The sequence below is a fragment of the Notothenia coriiceps genome, unplaced genomic scaffold (genome assembly GCF_000735185.1).
Source record: "Notothenia coriiceps isolate Sejong01 unplaced genomic scaffold, NC01 NC01_scaffold00003191, whole genome shotgun sequence".
Taxonomy (NCBI): Eukaryota; Metazoa; Chordata; class Actinopteri; order Perciformes; family Nototheniidae; genus Notothenia; species Notothenia coriiceps.
This window is the reverse complement of record NW_011335892.1, coordinates 161,253-178,575: the sequence shown is the minus strand read 5'-3', so window position 1 is coordinate 178,575 and position 17,323 is coordinate 161,253. Positions and strand designations below refer to the sequence as shown.

The 17,323-nt window shown below is 40.8% G+C and overlaps 2 protein-coding genes and 1 long non-coding RNA gene across 3 annotated transcripts in view; 1 reads left to right on the top strand and 2 right to left on the bottom strand.

Moving 5' to 3' along the window:
* The window catches only part of LOC104941130 (homeobox protein Hox-A10), a 5,752-nt gene extending 1,269 nt beyond the window's left edge, over positions 1–4,483 (bottom strand). The window contains exons 1-2 of the mRNA XM_010766181.1: positions 3,405–4,483; positions 1–2,362 (exon numbers count right to left, since the gene is read on the bottom strand). The exon at positions 1–2,362 is cut by the window's left edge and continues 1,269 nt beyond it. Coding sequence (XP_010764483.1) covers positions 2,088–2,362; positions 3,405–4,245 — 1,116 coding nt within the window. The 5' untranslated portion in view covers positions 4,246–4,483 and the 3' untranslated portion in view covers positions 1–2,087. The remainder of the gene's footprint in view (positions 2,363–3,404) is intronic.
* On the top strand, positions 3,381–16,386 carry LOC104941132 (uncharacterized). The gene is made up of 2 exons (XR_797862.1): positions 3,381–3,583; positions 15,859–16,386. It is a non-coding gene; the product is annotated as an uncharacterized lncRNA (long non-coding RNA).
* On the bottom strand, positions 8,815–12,350 carry hoxa11a (homeobox A11a). Its single transcript, XM_010766182.1, has 2 exons — positions 10,953–12,350; positions 8,815–10,182 (listed from the first exon to the last, which is right to left on the bottom strand). The coding sequence occupies exons 1-2, from the start codon at positions 11,617–11,619 to the stop codon at positions 9,950–9,952; spliced, it is 900 nt and encodes a 299-aa protein (XP_010764484.1). The 5' UTR covers positions 11,620–12,350; the 3' UTR covers positions 8,815–9,949.
* Positions 16,387–17,323: the final 937 nt, after the last annotated feature.

Genomic DNA, 17,323 nt, shown 5'->3' with positions numbered 1-17,323 from the left:
GGAGCGGCTGTGCGCCTATTTGTGCACTAAAACTTAGAATAGACAAACACCTTCAGAGGAGGAAAATACGCCAATGGCTCCCAGGCTGTAAACCTAAATCAGGGTGTTTTTTCACCCAGTTTACCACAGGGGCTATTCACTTCTTTTGCCTCTGGAGATAACAGCCTGTCTGGCGGATCTAAATATCGCCATAAAGCCCTTCCCCTCCTTTTGTCTGAGATACTATTGCGCAGCGGAAGCATCCGGTCTCACTGCCCACGGAGGTCGCTGTTGCCCCATTCACCTTCCCCTTCCCCTCCACTGCAGTGGTCGTAACCGAGGCCTTGTCTGGCGTGTCTGCGTCACTACTACTCACGGAAAACACTCACGGCTTTACCCTTAATCCCAAATCCACGACGCATACTGCAGTTCAGCTTTGATCACATTTTAAATCCAGCACACATGGCCTCATAGGCTTATTTTAACGACGAAACCCAAGTAAAGAAGTCTAAGGAAAACATTACAGGAGACAGGTTAAGAACATACACAACAGCCAGTCACCACTCCCCGGTTTATAAACTAGTGGGGTTTAGAACATGATTCCAAAATACTTCTCCACAATTTTCATCAAACCCGATCATCTGTATGTCCCTGAATTGCTTTCCTTTTGGTTTCGAAGAGTGGAACTGGGGCAATTAAGACAGTTTCATGTTGCAGAGTTAGAAATGGACCCCAACAACATGAAACTACCTAAACCACTCGACAGTCGATCCGGGCCTCAAGTGAAACACAATCAGCCAATTCATAATGCACCGTGTTCGTCGGTCCCGTCATCAAGTGTCCAAAACATCGTCTGCATTAAGAAAGTACATCTGTTTGTAAACACTATCGTAAAGCCGGTGCAACAAGGCTAAAAATGAACACATTCGCAATGATAAATGGACTTACCCGATCCTCGAAAGGTTAATCCCAGTATTCCCAAATTAAAGCCGCAGGTTATGTTTTATCCATTGTATGAGTAGGCTACAGTTAAGATTTCTAGCTGAGAGCCAGGCCTCCTCTCCGTCTGAAAGGCTCTCCCACGACTGAAGCAGCTCTTAGAGGAGAGGGAGAAACCTCATATACCAGCCAGTCATAAAACTCTACAATAGCCGGCTGAGCATGCAGCTAGACGGCTTATAGCCTAATATCTTAATTATTTCCGATGGCCATTACATTAGCATCTACATTTGTCAGCTGGTTCACAGTGTGTCCCCATTGATGGAGGCCAAGTTATTTGGGGTTTTGCATTTCAAACAGGATGTTTTTTCTGATTCTGTAGACTTTGCCTTTAGAGATATAAATACAAAAATACAGGCAGCTACTCTTCTATGCGAGCTGATAATTTATTAAGCACTACACAAAAAACACAATATGTACACAGAAATATACAATAGAAACATTCCTATTTCACTTTGCACACCTTTTTCGTGTAAACGTCCTCAACGTGATTAAAGATCCGACTCATACATTTAGCTCGTACATAGAATAGGCCTATACCATGGTGGACTACATCTAATGATCACAGGTGAATTCTTCTTCTTCCCTTGTGTTACATGGGTGTTATATTCCAGAGTGATTGAATAACTACAAAATAAATGTATAGGAAAATGTAATATCATGCAATTCAAATTAAAATAAAAACAAATTAATATTTGTTTGAATACATTTACGAGTATTTGCCAGCAGTTTGGGAAAAAGTGGAACATTTAAGCCACCTTCAAGTGCACAATGTTTTTAAATTGCGTTAATTTAACTCCACTGACGACACTATCCAACCATACGACAGAAGGGACAGAAACAGGTAGATGATACAAAAACACAATATCAGAAAGCAATCAAATAAAACTCTACATTCAATTTTTCCCCAAATTTCTTATTCTCAATATAACGCACAGAGGACGATGCATCGACTTTAAGTGTGTCTGGAAATAAAAGAAAGCAGTACCTCACAGTGAAATTAGTCTTAGGTGGACAGAGTGGTGAGGAAGGGTGTGGGGGTGCTGGAGGAGGGAGGGTATCATTGATTTCACCAAACATCTTCTATTTAAATTTGATCACCTTGTTCATCATGAAAATCCGTAGTTGGATGTGAGCTCCCGGATCCTGTTTTCCCGCGTCATTTTCTTCAGTTTCATCCTGCGGTTCTGGAACCAGATTTTAACCTGTCTGTCCGTCAGGTGGACGCCTTTACTGATCTCTAGGCGGCGCTCTCGGGTCAGGTACATGTTGAAGAGGAACTCCTTCTCCAGCTCCAGAGTCTGATGCTTGGTGTATGGACAGCGTTTCTTCCTGCCACTTTTTGCTGTCAGCCAGTTGGCCGTGCTATGAATTTTTGCGTCTCCTAAAGAAAATGGCAGATACATGGTTTTACGCACTGCAACATGGGGGACTGTGTGTGTGTGTGTGTGTGTGTGTGTGTGTGTGTGTGTGTGTGTGTGTGTGTGTGTGTGTGTGTGTGTGTGTGTGTGTGTGTGTGTGTGTGTGAAACGATATAGAGCCTGCGTGGGTGACACCTGCATATAATAGGTAATATGGAAATCGTTTTATAAATTGCTTGGCATACCAATAAAGCTATTGTGTGAATCTGTGTTTGTGTTTATGGTTGTGTCACACACACACACACACACACACACACACACACACACACACACACACACACACACACACACACACACACACACACACACACACACACACACACACAATAGCGTAACATTTGCGTCCTTTATGTGTGTGTCTGTATGAGTGTATAAGTGTAGTTTACGCGTAAAGTATGGTTGCTCTGTTAGATTCATCATATTGCACATGTTTGAAAGTAGTATTTTACACAAATCGTTCATTTAAAAAGAGTGTTTTGTGACATAGAAAGTGAAATATTAAAAAGGCATTATGGCACAGACAATATCAAATGGCCTGTACATGAATATAACGACTGACTAGCCTGCATTTTACGCAGTACTCAAACGAAATACTGGTTCAGTTTAGGTAAATTGTAATTGATATACATGTAAAACCTATATGTTATGCATGTATGTATTGAGACAAATTATCATAAAATCGTTAATACCTCTGTTGGACTTTTTAATCGAAACAAACTAAGCTTAGCCCTTTAACTTGCTTTTTCAATTTTACGCATAATCCTTCTGGGTTTATTCATACACATACGTATATACATCATATTGATACCACTACAACTTAGAGAACAAAGACTTGGTGACTATAAATACATGCAGAGTTACCATGAACGTGAGTTGATGCATCACTGCAAGTCTAACCAGTGAAATAGAACTTCACAGGTGCCTTTAAAAAAAGCCTCTCTCTACCTGCGCTGTATGCAAACAAAACAACAGAACAGGGCCACACCTATGATGAACTGTGATTACCTTTGGTGGCCTCTTTGTCATGCTCTTCTGTCTCGTCGGCTGAGGAGGCTTCTGCATCTGAGGACTCGCGTGCCTCGTCGCTTCCCGGTGCCGCGTGAGGCTGCAGGTCTGCTTTTCCCGAGGACACGGGCTCCTCGGTGTTCCTCCCCTCCTGCGCCGTGGCTGGAGCAGAAGTCGAGGTTGGTGGCGTGTTGAAGCGAGCGGGAGCAATGGGGTGTAGGCCAAAATGAGAATGGGAAGGGTTCGGCTGGGGGCCGTTAGTGTTGTAAAGTTTATGAGAATGTGCGTGCGTCTGAGACAAGCGGAAGTAGCCCGGCACAGGCACTGAGCCCCCGCCATCGGTAACTGTACAAGAACTCGAACCTAGGCCAGCTGTTGTTAACCTCGAATAAGTGAGATCTTCCGCGGTGGAGGCTTTAGGACACTTTGGCTGCTCATACAGGCAGTAGGTGCTCTCCTCCTTAATATTCTGCGGGAATGAGCAGGGCGCGACCTGGGGACCCACCGGGTGCTCTTGGTCCATTCGACATGACCTCTGCGCGTCCATCCACATCTCCATGCTGGGCATGTATGGGCCAGAGGCGGAAACCATGTTTGGAGGACCCACTTCGCTTCGCTTACCCATACCTGGGAAGTATCCATAGTTGTGAAGTCCGTAAGGCATTTCGGTAGCAGTGCTGTGAGGCACGCACACCGCGCTCCCATAGTGACCTCCGGCGCTTTCATTGCGGCCACTGATCAGAGAATCCACTAAAAACGCATTTCCTGACGGGCTGTCCGAACATGACATTATTGTGGTGTATTTTGGCGAAGGAAGAAGATAGCCCTTTCTGGCTGACATTTCTTGTGCAAAACATGCTGGATATGATTAGAGGCACCCCCCTTTCTGCCGTGCAGAATGTAAAACCAATGGAAATGCTGGAAGATGGGCAGTCCCTCCCACTCAGAGGCTACGTAGCTGCCGGAGTGATATCTATCTTGGAGCTGAGGCAGAGAAAGGAGGCAGCAGAGCAATCAGTGTTTTCCCTCACCTCGCCTTAATGCACCACCATTACCGGGGGCGAGGTCCAACATGATGCAAAGTTTAACAACTGCATAGCTGTAAAGGGGGGGAAAAACATGCATTTCTTTAATACATTCTTTAAACAAGTTTTGAAATCCCATCAAAAGATCACTGACTGATGTCTGAAGCTGATTGCTCCTGTCCTATATTCAAATCAAAATGTACCACACAGCTGAAATAGGTGCAACGCAGTATCAGCGTTTCAGATTTAATTTACCTCAAGTAGGAGTCGTGGAACACAACATTATAATAATATTACCATCTCCTTTTGTTAAAGACGCTCTAAAAAAATACTTCCTTACATGAGGTAGATATGGCCCTAAGATTGCAAATCAAGTATGGCACTGCAGAAGCCACAAACGACAACAAAGCAATGGGACTTAAAGGTAATAAAATGTTTTAACTGTAGGTAGAATTCGCCTTAAGCTAAATGACTTGGCAAAAAGCGGTTTTATATGGTGCATCCTCTGGCCTTAGGACAGCCTGCTTTTCCGCACTAAAAGCAAAGGTGTTAATGTAGCCTGAAGAAAAGAAGAGTAATATCAGACATTCTTTGTTCTTCTCTTTAGATTTTCGTTTATGTTTTGTTACACACAAGAGGACTCGGAATTATTCAATATCAAATGTACATCCTTGAACTGCCTTGTTGTAATCCATCAAAAAAAAATCCCCTTTACATCAAACATAACATTTTTTGATTTAAAATGCTGGACTTATATTTATTTATGTGTAATTCATTAAGATGAGGAACGCTATGCCCGTGCGTAAACAACGTCATCAAGAACTAAAATAATTTGACGAAAAAAAGGTTTACAAAACAGATAGTTTCCTAAATGTTAAAGGAGTTTCTTCACATTGTAAACATCTATTTATTAAAATATCATTTAAAACCTATACACAGTAACGTTTTTTATTAGAGCTCGTCACTGGTTTTCTCTCTGGTTGAATATTCGTTATTTAATGTCTCAAAATAAAACAAAGAGGTATTTTTTTATAAAACTATTTGTTAACAAAATTTGCATTAATAATGGTTGTATTTATGTGTGTTTTCAGTCATTTCGGATATGAAAATGAGTTTATCTGCACCCAAAGTCATTACGCATGGGACAGAAAAGGTAAAACAATCACCTTCGTTCAAAGGCTGTCTGCACAAAGATGATTATAAGAAATGCAAATAAATACTGCGGCAGCCTACAACATGTTCAATTAAAAACAATCTAAAATGAGCACAGTATAAGCATTTGACTTGTTAAACTCTCAACGTATTGATCACGGTGTTGTACGGGGAGCAGGCACAATGTGCGAAAGGAAAGCAGACATACAAGTCATCCTGTCGGTCCAATTTGGGGCAATAAGAGCCACAATAAAACTCTCCTTCCATCTCCTAGTGTCCTTGGCCATGTGCACTCTATTCTCTCTCCAGGTTGAAGTTAATCTCGGCCAGCTTTGCCATTACCAGGCCCAGGTGGCCGCTAACCCCCTGGGTTCGTATCCAGCCTGTTGTACTGAAATGAGAAAGATTGAGGGGAAATTCATAAATTGAGCCCATTTAGGTTTTCAAACGCTCCGTCAATGACAGCTCACTGATGTACACTGGCTTAGGTTTTTAGCGCGTCGATGGTGGACATTTGTCAATCGCTCCTGCTCAAATCTCACATACTTCAAATTATTTAAATTACTATAACATGATTGAAGGTTATTTATGTGTATACGAAACATAATACAATGCTTTATTTTAAAGCAGAGTGATATGCTGTAGAAATATATAATGTAATTAGTATGTTCAGTGGGGAGCTTTAGCAAGAAAGGCCGTGCGCCAAACGTTTGTGCCTGTATAGCAAAGTCCCCCAGAAACATTTTAAAAAACCAATACAATGTTAACCTACTACAAACTAACTAACATAACTAGGTTTAAAGCAGCATGTTTTCTCGTCCCTGTAGTGTCCTGTTGCTTGTAGGACATATGAGCCACTAAGGAAACTAAATACATCCATTAATTATGTGTGCCCATGTTACATTATGTTGGCCTGCATTCACTTCATGGTGTTGTACTGGTAGGGGGGCCTATCGATATCTTCGTGTTACAGTTATTAATTGTAGCTATTAAATCTTCATTTTCACAGCTGCCCGGCTATTATATCCTCAACACAGTTTACTCTGACCACTGGCTTTGATCCGGCCCATATAATAGTGGCCGGAGAGGCCGTTTGAGTCGTATCATGTTCGTCCCGAGTGCAGTTATGAACAATAATGCGGCGTTTTATTACATCCAGCGGAAGCATTTATTTTTCACGAGAGACAAAGGAGAACGAGACTAGGTCCGCACGCATCAAAGTTTAGAATAGCCACTCGCACTGACACCGAATAGCCTCAGCTCTGTATCAATGACAGGAAGGAAAAGGAGACGCGATTGCTGCCTTATCATAATCAAATCGTTTCTGTTAAAAGCACTTTTCATATAGCCTACTTGGCACGTAGAGGGAATACTGTGATTTGGGAGGACGCTAAATGTTGTTAGCGGAACCTTTGAAGAGGAAGGAGCAATACAAGAGAGATGCTCTGATTTAAGATGAGCTGCATTAGCTTGAGAAGAATTTCAACAATTTATTCATTTGTTTTGTAGCCAGCACCAGATGCTTACTGCTGTGCCGTTAACGTACCAACTGTATCACTTTTGTATTATTATTATTAATAATTAAGGCAGTCCTCTCTCCAAATCCAAAACATTTGTGGTTAGACTGTTAGTTGCAGACCTCTCCAGGTACATGCCGGCCATGTTATACTTCAACCATTAAAAAGCTCAAGCTCAGCTAAATGAATAGCACATGCAGCAGAAGGCATGGCACATATGTGTTGCCTTATTAGGGCCCCCAGGAAGACTTTCTCCACGGCACGGCCCAGTGAGCACCAGAAATGTGGAAACTAAATACAAACGGCTCCTAACTTAAACTAACTTCTTATGCAAGAATATTTTTCTAAGGGATGAACATATAAAAAGGTTTCCCTAACGGAGCAAACTGTTTAAGCTGTTTAAGGGTGACAAATACGTTTACCTGCTTGCATTCGAGGTGAGTTTGGAGACGAAAAGATCCACGGCCATGACATTGGTCCCAATAGCGCCGCCCGGTGGTGGAGGTCTGTCTAATCCCAAGAGCAGCACCTAACTGACTCGAGGTGGATAAAGCACACGAGGGGGAAAAGCCTACCAACTGAAGTCGATGTAGCGAGCAAGCAGAAGCTTTTCCTATCCGTCCTCTCACTGTCGTTGCTCTCGCCTCCTTGGTTACACAGTTAATAACCTTGGGTCTCAGACGGTTTATTGCACTGCACTCCAATTGTACAAATGCCCCAGACTCTCAGACGGGTTTTATGGCAGCGTTGCTGCGGCAACGGGGAGGATGTCCCGTAATTAGGGACGGAATTCCAGCGCGCAGTAAAGGATGCGCGAGGCAAGGCCGGACTATGGCAGAGAGAGGCAACCATAAACTTCAGCCTCTCTCCCCGCGTTTATGGCCCTTTTGACTGTCATATATGAACGCCAATGCGCTGCGGCTAGCGCCCATAAACACAGTGATAACAACAGCAAATATAGCGACCCTCGCCAAAGGAGACTGCTGTTGGAACAGTGTTTCCAAAGCCAATCAGCGAAATGACAGTTTGCACACACACACACAAACACATACACACACTACTACAGAGAGAGCAAGAGTGTGGAGCTAATAAAACAACACGATATAAGTAGCTAAATACTGAATGTTTGGCAACATAAATGTTCTTGTGATAAATAATAATGGATATATAAGATATCAACATTGCTAGCAAAGATGTATTTTAGGTATGCAAACGTTGTAAATATCTTATACATTTCATAAAGGTCCGAGACATGTTTCAAAATAGTTGAAAAACAACAGCACAACAATGTGAAAACACATGAAAGTCCTTGCTTTTTAAACTATTTACTTTTATTTGATCGATACTATAATTAACTAGTTAGTAACTAGTCTATCATTAAATATTTACAGTAATTTAATAGCATTTTTCAATACTTAACTTAATTAATAAATATGTTACTTACTTACTAAAATAATTTACATTGTGTGTGTTCCTGGTTGAACGGTTCACATTTTGCATGTGAGCACAGATTTGCTCCATTTCACTTGTTTTGAATTGTTTGCAACATATAAAGTCACTTGACTTTAATATGTTGCAAGCGAGAGGTAATTCTGTTGTTATTGCGTGCGTAAAATGTTTCACATATGCCTAATTTTACTCACCAAATGTTCATATCTAAAAAAAATTGGACACGCTAGGGGGACAAACAGAACAAATACAACGCACATTTATTTTTTTCAATGATCTTTTCATTTTGTTTTTTATTTGGAAATATAGTATAATACACAATAGTTTGGGCATATCAAGCAATTGATTCAATGCGATGACCCTGACCAGCCTTGCCCTTATAGCACACTTAAAAATGTAGCATTTTTTTTTTTGCATTTGACTGCAAGTAGCCTACCAAAGGATCACGAGTCGTGGAAAAAGATTTTGTTATGCGTATCAATATAAGACTGAAGAGGCCCGCTGCATATATACCTGTGTGCATATGTTGGGCGTGACCTCAGCGCAACTCCACAAGGATCCAGCTGGCAAGCTTATCTCTCTGGTTTTGGTCTGCAACATCAATTCTTGATTGATAGTCTCCAAAAATCAAAAAGGACAACATGGATTTGGGTGTTGAAAGGTACGCAAAATATATATACTTATAGCCCTAACTCTGCAGTCTACAGCAGAGACGAAAAAAGCTCCTTTTGAAGTCAGCCCAGACTCGACACGTAATCACAATAGTCTGCTTGTAATAAGGGACTTTCACTTAATTAGCCGTGACAATAAAGGAAATAGTAAACGAGTGGCCACACAATAAATAAGCACACAAAACAATAACACATTACATTCTCATCCATTCGGATTCATTATTTGGTCACACCAATATAGATTCAGTTATCAAAGTCACAGAGTCGCCAACATCCTCAATCCCACTTTTCTGATTTTAAAAACAGAAAGAAAGTTTAGCAAATCTTTTGATTACAAAATACACTGAGTCAGTCAATTAGTGACTGCATTTCCGCCCGCGTGAAAGGAAAATAAACAAGGCGTCTGTGAGTCACAATAATATTAACATGAGCCCTCGCAAGCACAGTCTTGGCGAGGACAACAATCATTTTCTTCATTTTCCTCCAAACAGTCTTCAGAGCGAAATCAAAGTCCACCGATTGACTTAATTCATGCTCAGTTTTTAGGTCATTCAGATCGCAGGATACTGTTGTCCTCGAACTTGAAATTAACCACTGAGCAATGTTGCTGCTGTCGCGGCCATTGTGGGACACAATGTTCACTGAGTCACAGCCGGAGTCAGGCGCTCTGGTAACGCATGGCAGTCCCACGGCAGAGGGCTGTGGACGCTGTGGCGGTGTTGTGTTGATCCCTAAAGCAGAGGATTAGACGTATAATATTGTAATCTATCTCTGTTCAGTTTCTTCTCCTTCATACGACGGTTCTGAAACCAAATCTTCACTTGTCTGTCGGTGAGGTTGAGCATGCGCGACAGTTGCAGCCGTTTCTCCTTGTTAATGTACACACTGAAAAAGAATTCTCTCTCAAGTTCTCTGATCTGATATTTGGAATAAGGGCATCTTTTCTTGCGGGTCCTCTGTCCACCTGGAAGGCACAAAAAGAAAGGTGTACCGGTCAAAAAAATAAAAATGTCATATTAGCCACAATGTTACAAAAAGATTGTTAAACCCTGGATGTTGCAAGATTAAGCATGCACGGATTTCCTACATAAAGCATTAAAAAGCATATTTCCCCATTCAACTGTAATTTATTGTTATATTATATTACACTGTAAAGACTACCAAGCCATTAATATTGGTTTGTTATACTATACACTTGGGCTTTGACCTTTCCTACCAAATGAAAACAACAAGCTCACCTTCAAATACATGCAACGCGTTTTATTAGCTAGTTTATACCAAAATATTAGTTTTATAGAAAATATAAAGGGGAAAATGTACATATTGGAACACACTCTATGATGGCTTTCACACAAAAGTATGCTTAACTTTATACCAGGCACAGCCCTCATTACATGCAAGTGCTCTTTTAACGCTTACAAACCGTGAAACAAGCACGTTAATAATACACGGAATTAACGCAGGTCTGTGTAACAATTCACATTCATAACTAAGTGATTTTTGTAAACGTCAAGAGGTGTTGTAGGAAAATCACCAAACTGATTTCTTTCACGGCCAATTTCAATTCCAAACGCGTGATCCTGCAGTTTATAACAAAGTTTTGTTGGGGGGTGGGGGGTCTACAGGCCCTCTATAAACCTTATATGCTTATAAAACAGCATATAAAAATGTTAACAGCAGCGCGCAAGATTGCAAACTTTCTCTCATAACCAAGGCGCTGACTTTAATACGTACTGCTGCTGCTGGATTTCCCCTCATTGTTGCCGGAAGATAACTCCGGGCTGCTCGTCTCCTCCCGCGTCTCCTTCGTCTCGGTGTCCCGGCACGACTGTGCGTCCTCCGGGGCAGAGCTCGGTTGCTTGGTCGCTTGTTTATCTCCTGTGTAGCCATTTGTGGAGGAGCTTTCCGACGCATTCCCGTACGCGGTTTCATAAAACTGGTCGAAGACTTGTGGCAGCACACCATTTCTGCCCACGTTCCCGTAGAAATTGGTGGCAGCGGATCCGGCACCCGTATGGTGGTGATGGTGGTGGTGGTGGTACGCCGCGGCAGAGGCTGCGGGACTGTTTTTACCAAACATGTCCCCTACGACGGCTGTCTGAGCCGAAATACAGTCCCGGTGCACCATGTCTTCCGCGGTGGGGTAGCCATGGGGCAAGTTCCCCCGGTGTGGCCATTTTCCGGACGCTTCAATGGCTGCATAGTCCCTGAACGTCACCTCTCTGACGGGCTGGACCTGCGGCAGGTTAGAGGAGTAGGAGTATGTCATGGGGCGGGTGGACGGGTTTTGGGATAAAAACGAGGGAAGACCGGAGAAATCAGCCCCCGCCGACACGTAATAAGTGCAGCTGGGCAAATACATGTTCGATCCGACGGGGACTCTTTCTTCAAAATCCATCATCGTAGTTCACCCTCTGCTATAACTCTATGTTGGGCTTTGATTCCTCTATAGCCGCCCTGAACATGGCTCTGAAGCCCCGTGCCTCCTGCCTCTTTGAAGCAGGTTCGCTAAGCAGACATTTGGAGACGTAGGCTGACGTGGAGAGCCATCTCCATCCACTCTACGGAGGAGGAGGTCACGTGACCACGCGGCAGAAATTGACAGATTTTCAGGCTGTGTATAAGTGTGTGCGTGCCTGCGTGTGAGCGTGCACGTGAAGGAAAAAGAAAGAGTGTGTGTGGAGTGTAGGAGTGTGAGAGACGTGACTGTGTGTCCTAATGCTTGACATTGGTGGTTTATCGGTATGTGGGCTTAAAAATGAATTCCTTAATATGCTACGTCAGAATTAGAGAAAACTAAAATGTAATGATGTTTTTTAAAACACAACAGAGGTATTTAAAATCAAAGCAAATTTAAATACCCCAGATTTATTGTGCATTTCTAGATTTGTTGTGCTTTCCACACAGTCTGCTCAGAAAAAATGTGTGCGTAATTTAAGCGTTTTAGCTCTGCTATATAAATGATGAACACGAGAGAAAAACAAAAAGTATTCTGCAAGATAAAGTGTCGCATTCCTAGTTGACACTGACATTAACTAAACCAGCATTAAAGTGCTTTGATAACATGGACCTGGACTGGAGGAAGGAGACAACCATCTTATCTTAATGTCTGCTTTTAGAAACCTCTTAGTCATCATCATTTGGTGGTTTTACAACATAGCATTTGGCCTAGTGGGCATTTGGTTATCAGGGTCATGTTCAAAGTAGCGGCTAATGTTTCAACTGGCAACAGCCTTGTGTTAGTAGCAATATAACAAAGAACAAACTGAAATTCTGACAAAAATAAATACACGATATCTTCTTGAAATGTTTAGTGAACAGAACACGAATAAAGGGTTCAAATGTAACATGAGCCTAGACAATTGAATTGTTTTGTCCTGTACGACCTCCATTAAACACGTATTTTGAATGGTAACGTTCAGATTTACAACTACATTTTAGTATTGTAACTTTGTTGTGTACTTGTGATAAACAACAGAAGGATCCAACCTATACCTCTCAAAAAAGACTGGCGGTTCACTGAGAAAAATGTTCAATAATTGATAGTCCGTCTCCTTGATCCATTAAAACAGTCTGCTTGAATAACCAAATGTTACAACCCCTTCAGAATACTACATTTATTTTTATTTATTTTTAAATTATCCTCGTTTTACTGCTCTGTTTTGCCTCATGTAATGGTTGCAAAAGTCGCAACGCTCGACTCGGCTCCACTTTTACGCACGGCCATTTCTTTATGTTTTAGTGCAATATTTATAAAAATGTTCGTTGTTTAGCAAAAAGACATATTCCAGAAATGTAGACAACATTTTAATGGTTTTATGAATAATAATTTTCATCAAAGCCCTATTTGTTTCTATGTATTCCCATAAAACATCTGAACACACATTTGCGTAAATCCAAGTCGCATACATTTTTTTCTAAATGGATCATGTTGCGCAGGATTTAAAAATATCCGAAGCTCTATTTCACAGTCAAAACTCGAATTTTACAAGCAGAATTGTCTTCGGTATTTAGTTAAAAAACTGCATGGTGAATAACCAAAGTATATGGAGCCTATAAATTGACATACAGGAATTACATGTTGGAATATTATGTTCCACTGAAAATGAAGCAAATAGGGATAACAAATACCCACAATATTAATTGAATTAATTAAATGATGTCTACAATTTAATTTGGTAAACATGTCACCGAGCACATTGCCTGGCTCTTTGCTATATGGCCACCGTGGAGTTTGATTTGAAGAGGCTGCAACCTGACTCTAATGTGCTGTGAATGAGAGACCTTAGCTCGGATTAACCGCCGCGGCTGGCCTGGCCCCACAGTCCGATATGCACATGAGAAACCAAGAGGGTTCTAATTGCAATTGTGAAACACAACCTTAAAATATCACACACTCTAAGACGGTGCAAGCACCAACTATCGCCCTATGTGTACGAACACAGAAAAACAAAAGAGGCAGTCTGCTGGTCACAGTCCTGCTTTCAGGCCATTTTATGTGGATAAACTGCAGGGGCACAAACAACTCGAGCGTCTTTGCGACCACACGCTCCGCCTCTCAGTCAATCCAGACAAATTCTATGACTTGTCCTGAAGCTTTTAAGCTGTAATTGAGCACAGGATGCCCAGGAAAACCAAAGGCAGCTCTGCACAGACCTGCGTTTTTATAGCTGCTATAGTATTCTGGTGCACTTTTTTTCTCCCTGGCCAGACAGACACCACAAAACAGGCCAAGCGTGTTAGGAAGTCGCCACCTACACGGACTCAAAGTCAGCAGCTGAGGATTTCCAACCACATAAAAAGATATCATGTGTAGAGTAATAAGGTAAGATTTCTTTGTACAATATATATGCCCATTTCTATATGAATACAACAACAAAAAATGTGTTCTTAGAATAGACACATATTAAAAACCAAATGATAATGTAATGTTAAATGTTTTTTTTATTAAAGATAGATGTTATGCTAATCCTCTGACCATGCTCCCTGTGCTGTTTTTGGGCATGCAAACTGCTGTCTGGCTCTGCGTAAAAGCCCTCAAAGCCAAAGCTTTGTCTGTACGGTCGAATTCAAGTTCGGGGGAGGGAGAGGGTCCTTTTCAGAGAGCAAAGGGCCCTCTGTGCCCCGGATGGAGTTCCTTTAATTGCTTCTGCATTTACGTAGGCTTAAGGTTACAAGATTAGTCGATAGTGTGAGCCTGTAACTCTAAGCTGAGGAAAAGTCTAATGAACGTTACCACGTACTAATGGTGCATAATGAAACACGTAGGCCCTTAATGTACTTCATTTCGTAGGTTTGAACTTAACTGGAAAAAGATCACTAAATAGTTAACCATTGAGTCTTGTAGTTTTCGGGAGAATAGTTTACATTAAAACCCTTCATGTTGAAATGTAAGTTGACTTTTTGCGCTTTTACGCACAGGCACTAATTCGTTTATTTCAGATTTTGATCAGATTTTGGAAACATCAAAATATTAACATTAACAAAATTAGTTTTGACTATAACATGAATGTCATACCGGGATACAGATAGTGTTTCTACTTAGGGATACTGCGTTAAAGGTAATTTAGTCAAAATAAGAGCTTAATTCCTTCTAACTTTCTTTCTATGTTGTTGTACCTTGGCGCAGATACAAATACTATCATAAAGAAATAAAGAGACACTTGCACGTAACTTAAACAACACGCTCAAATCCAATAATTAAATTGATTCACTGGTAAAAACAACATATGCAAATTAAATAAATAAATCAGCTTTGACTTTTACGAAAGTAGAAAGTAGAAGTGAAGTGATTTGGTTTCAAAGAGAAGCGACATCCACAGGCCAATCCGTGTGCCATAAAACCTTGTCAGACAACAAGTAAACAATCAAGTGTGGGGAGGATCTGCAAGTACATTGCCACGTCAGGTAGGCCTGTGGGCTGTAAAGCAGACTAAATGGGCGCTTTCAGTGTCTTGCAAAGAAACCTCCTGTAGTTTTGAACCTTTAGTGAAATAAGCCCAAAGCTTTAGTAGAGGCTGTTTTTGTTTTCGTTTTATGGTAGAAAAAAGGCCACCACACCTGCAACTCAAAGCTTCTATTCACCATGTTATTTATCTTAAAATGAAAAAAAATAAACGTCCTAGTTTGCTGAGCGGGGAGGCCGAAAAAATACACAGGAAGTCGTATACAACAAACAACGGGTACTAAGTGACCTTTTGATGCACATACTCTAAAAAATGCTTTTAAATACCAAACATTACAATTTAACTGCAAACATGGAGGTACAATGCACAGTGTACACGGAGCAGTGGTCGTACAACCAAAATACAACTGGACGAAGCTATTGTTACCTGGATCATTTTCAGACAAAACATCCAATAATTGTTTATAATTCAATTGCTTGCGTTTTGCATGTGTATATTATTTACACAATACTATTTTTAAGTATTTTTGAACTTGAATGATCTTGGCTCAGCTGTTAAGTTGCTGGCTACATTGATACGAGTCTGCAGATGCGGGGGGGATTATAAAACCATCAGACTGAAACATGAAACAAGAGCTCGCACTTAATTGCGTAAATGAACGAGCAGGAATATATAGGCCAATATATCAGTACATTTGAACCTGATTCACCAAACAACTGTTGATTTATCCACAGGTGACAAATATGTGGGATAGCAATGGCGACGACAGAGGCGGACCACACAGAGGCCATGAAGGGAAACTGAGCAACTCCACGGTCAACGGGAGAGGATCTGACTTACCGGTTGGAGAATCACGCGATGATGGGCTTGCCTGAAGAGGGAATCCTCGGTACAAGGCGTCAGCAGGAGCAGGCCTGCATGCCTGCATGGACAAAAAGGACATAAACTGGACTTCAGTGGGAGATTATATGACATTTGACAAAGAAAAAGAAAAAGTACAAAGGTAAAGAAAGAGACGGAAATGTAAGTGTAATGGAAGGGTTTCAATTTAATTGGAAAAAAGGAACCCAAAATGTACAAACTGGCTATTGTGTCAAGCAATCCTCGTGTTTGTTGTGGATTTTCTATTGATTGGTTGAACAAAAATCAGATTCAGAGCTTTAGAAATGTAATGTCTAGTTACATTCCAGTCCTCCATTTTGTGCGCATGCTAAACTAATACTTTACTAATCTGAATAAAGAAAAAAAGATGGTGAATAGCCGAATTTGAATTATTTTCCTTGGATTATTTCATTTTTGAAATAATTGTTTAAACATGGTCTAAAGGCTACTTAAGACATAGCCTACATATTCAGCATCTGCATTTGACTCTAACTATTTGATCTCCCACGATATAAAATAAAATATTTAACAGCTGCATATGGTAAACTGGCATTTGGGAGAAACCATCATAAGTCAAAGAAACCCTTCGCTTGTAGGCTTTGTATCTAAGTATGATTTTTCTGATATTTTTGCTATCTGACATTACATTTTTAATATCCCGAAACAGGCTGTTTTTCAGAATGTTCCGAACGGTTACGAGGCAGCAAATTGTCTGCGTCAAATAGATCATTTAGATTAAACATAATATGACTCGTACTAAACAGGATTATTCGATTAAATGGACGAATTTAAATAACACATCACTACTGAACTACATTTTTAACGTTTACATTCTTATTAAATAATGCACAGTAGAATATTATTTAGCCACGTGTTTCGCATCTTTTTTACCCAACCTCAATTCATCTTGCTGAATGAACTGGATATTAGAAATACTTTATTCATCACAAATTGTCGTCTTTTGTAAATAGTATTTGAAAAATAAACAAATATTCAATATAAACATGTTTTCTGCAACTCAACTGGAATCATATCTTCTAGAAATGTATGTTTGTTCTCGGATGTAAATAAACGTACGATACATTTTATCTTGAAGGGATATAATTATTCTGTATAGGCAAACACAACCCACCCAAGACCCATTGCCTCCACTGTTATCCATGACGCAGACTCACACACAGGCTGTATCTTTCCTTTAAAAACATAGGCTACCCCTTCACAAATGAATACAGTAAATGATGTGCAATTTCTATTTCAAACCACATGAGATCAAAACAGAGAAACCTCGTCTGTGGAGGAAAAAGGCGCCGACTGAGG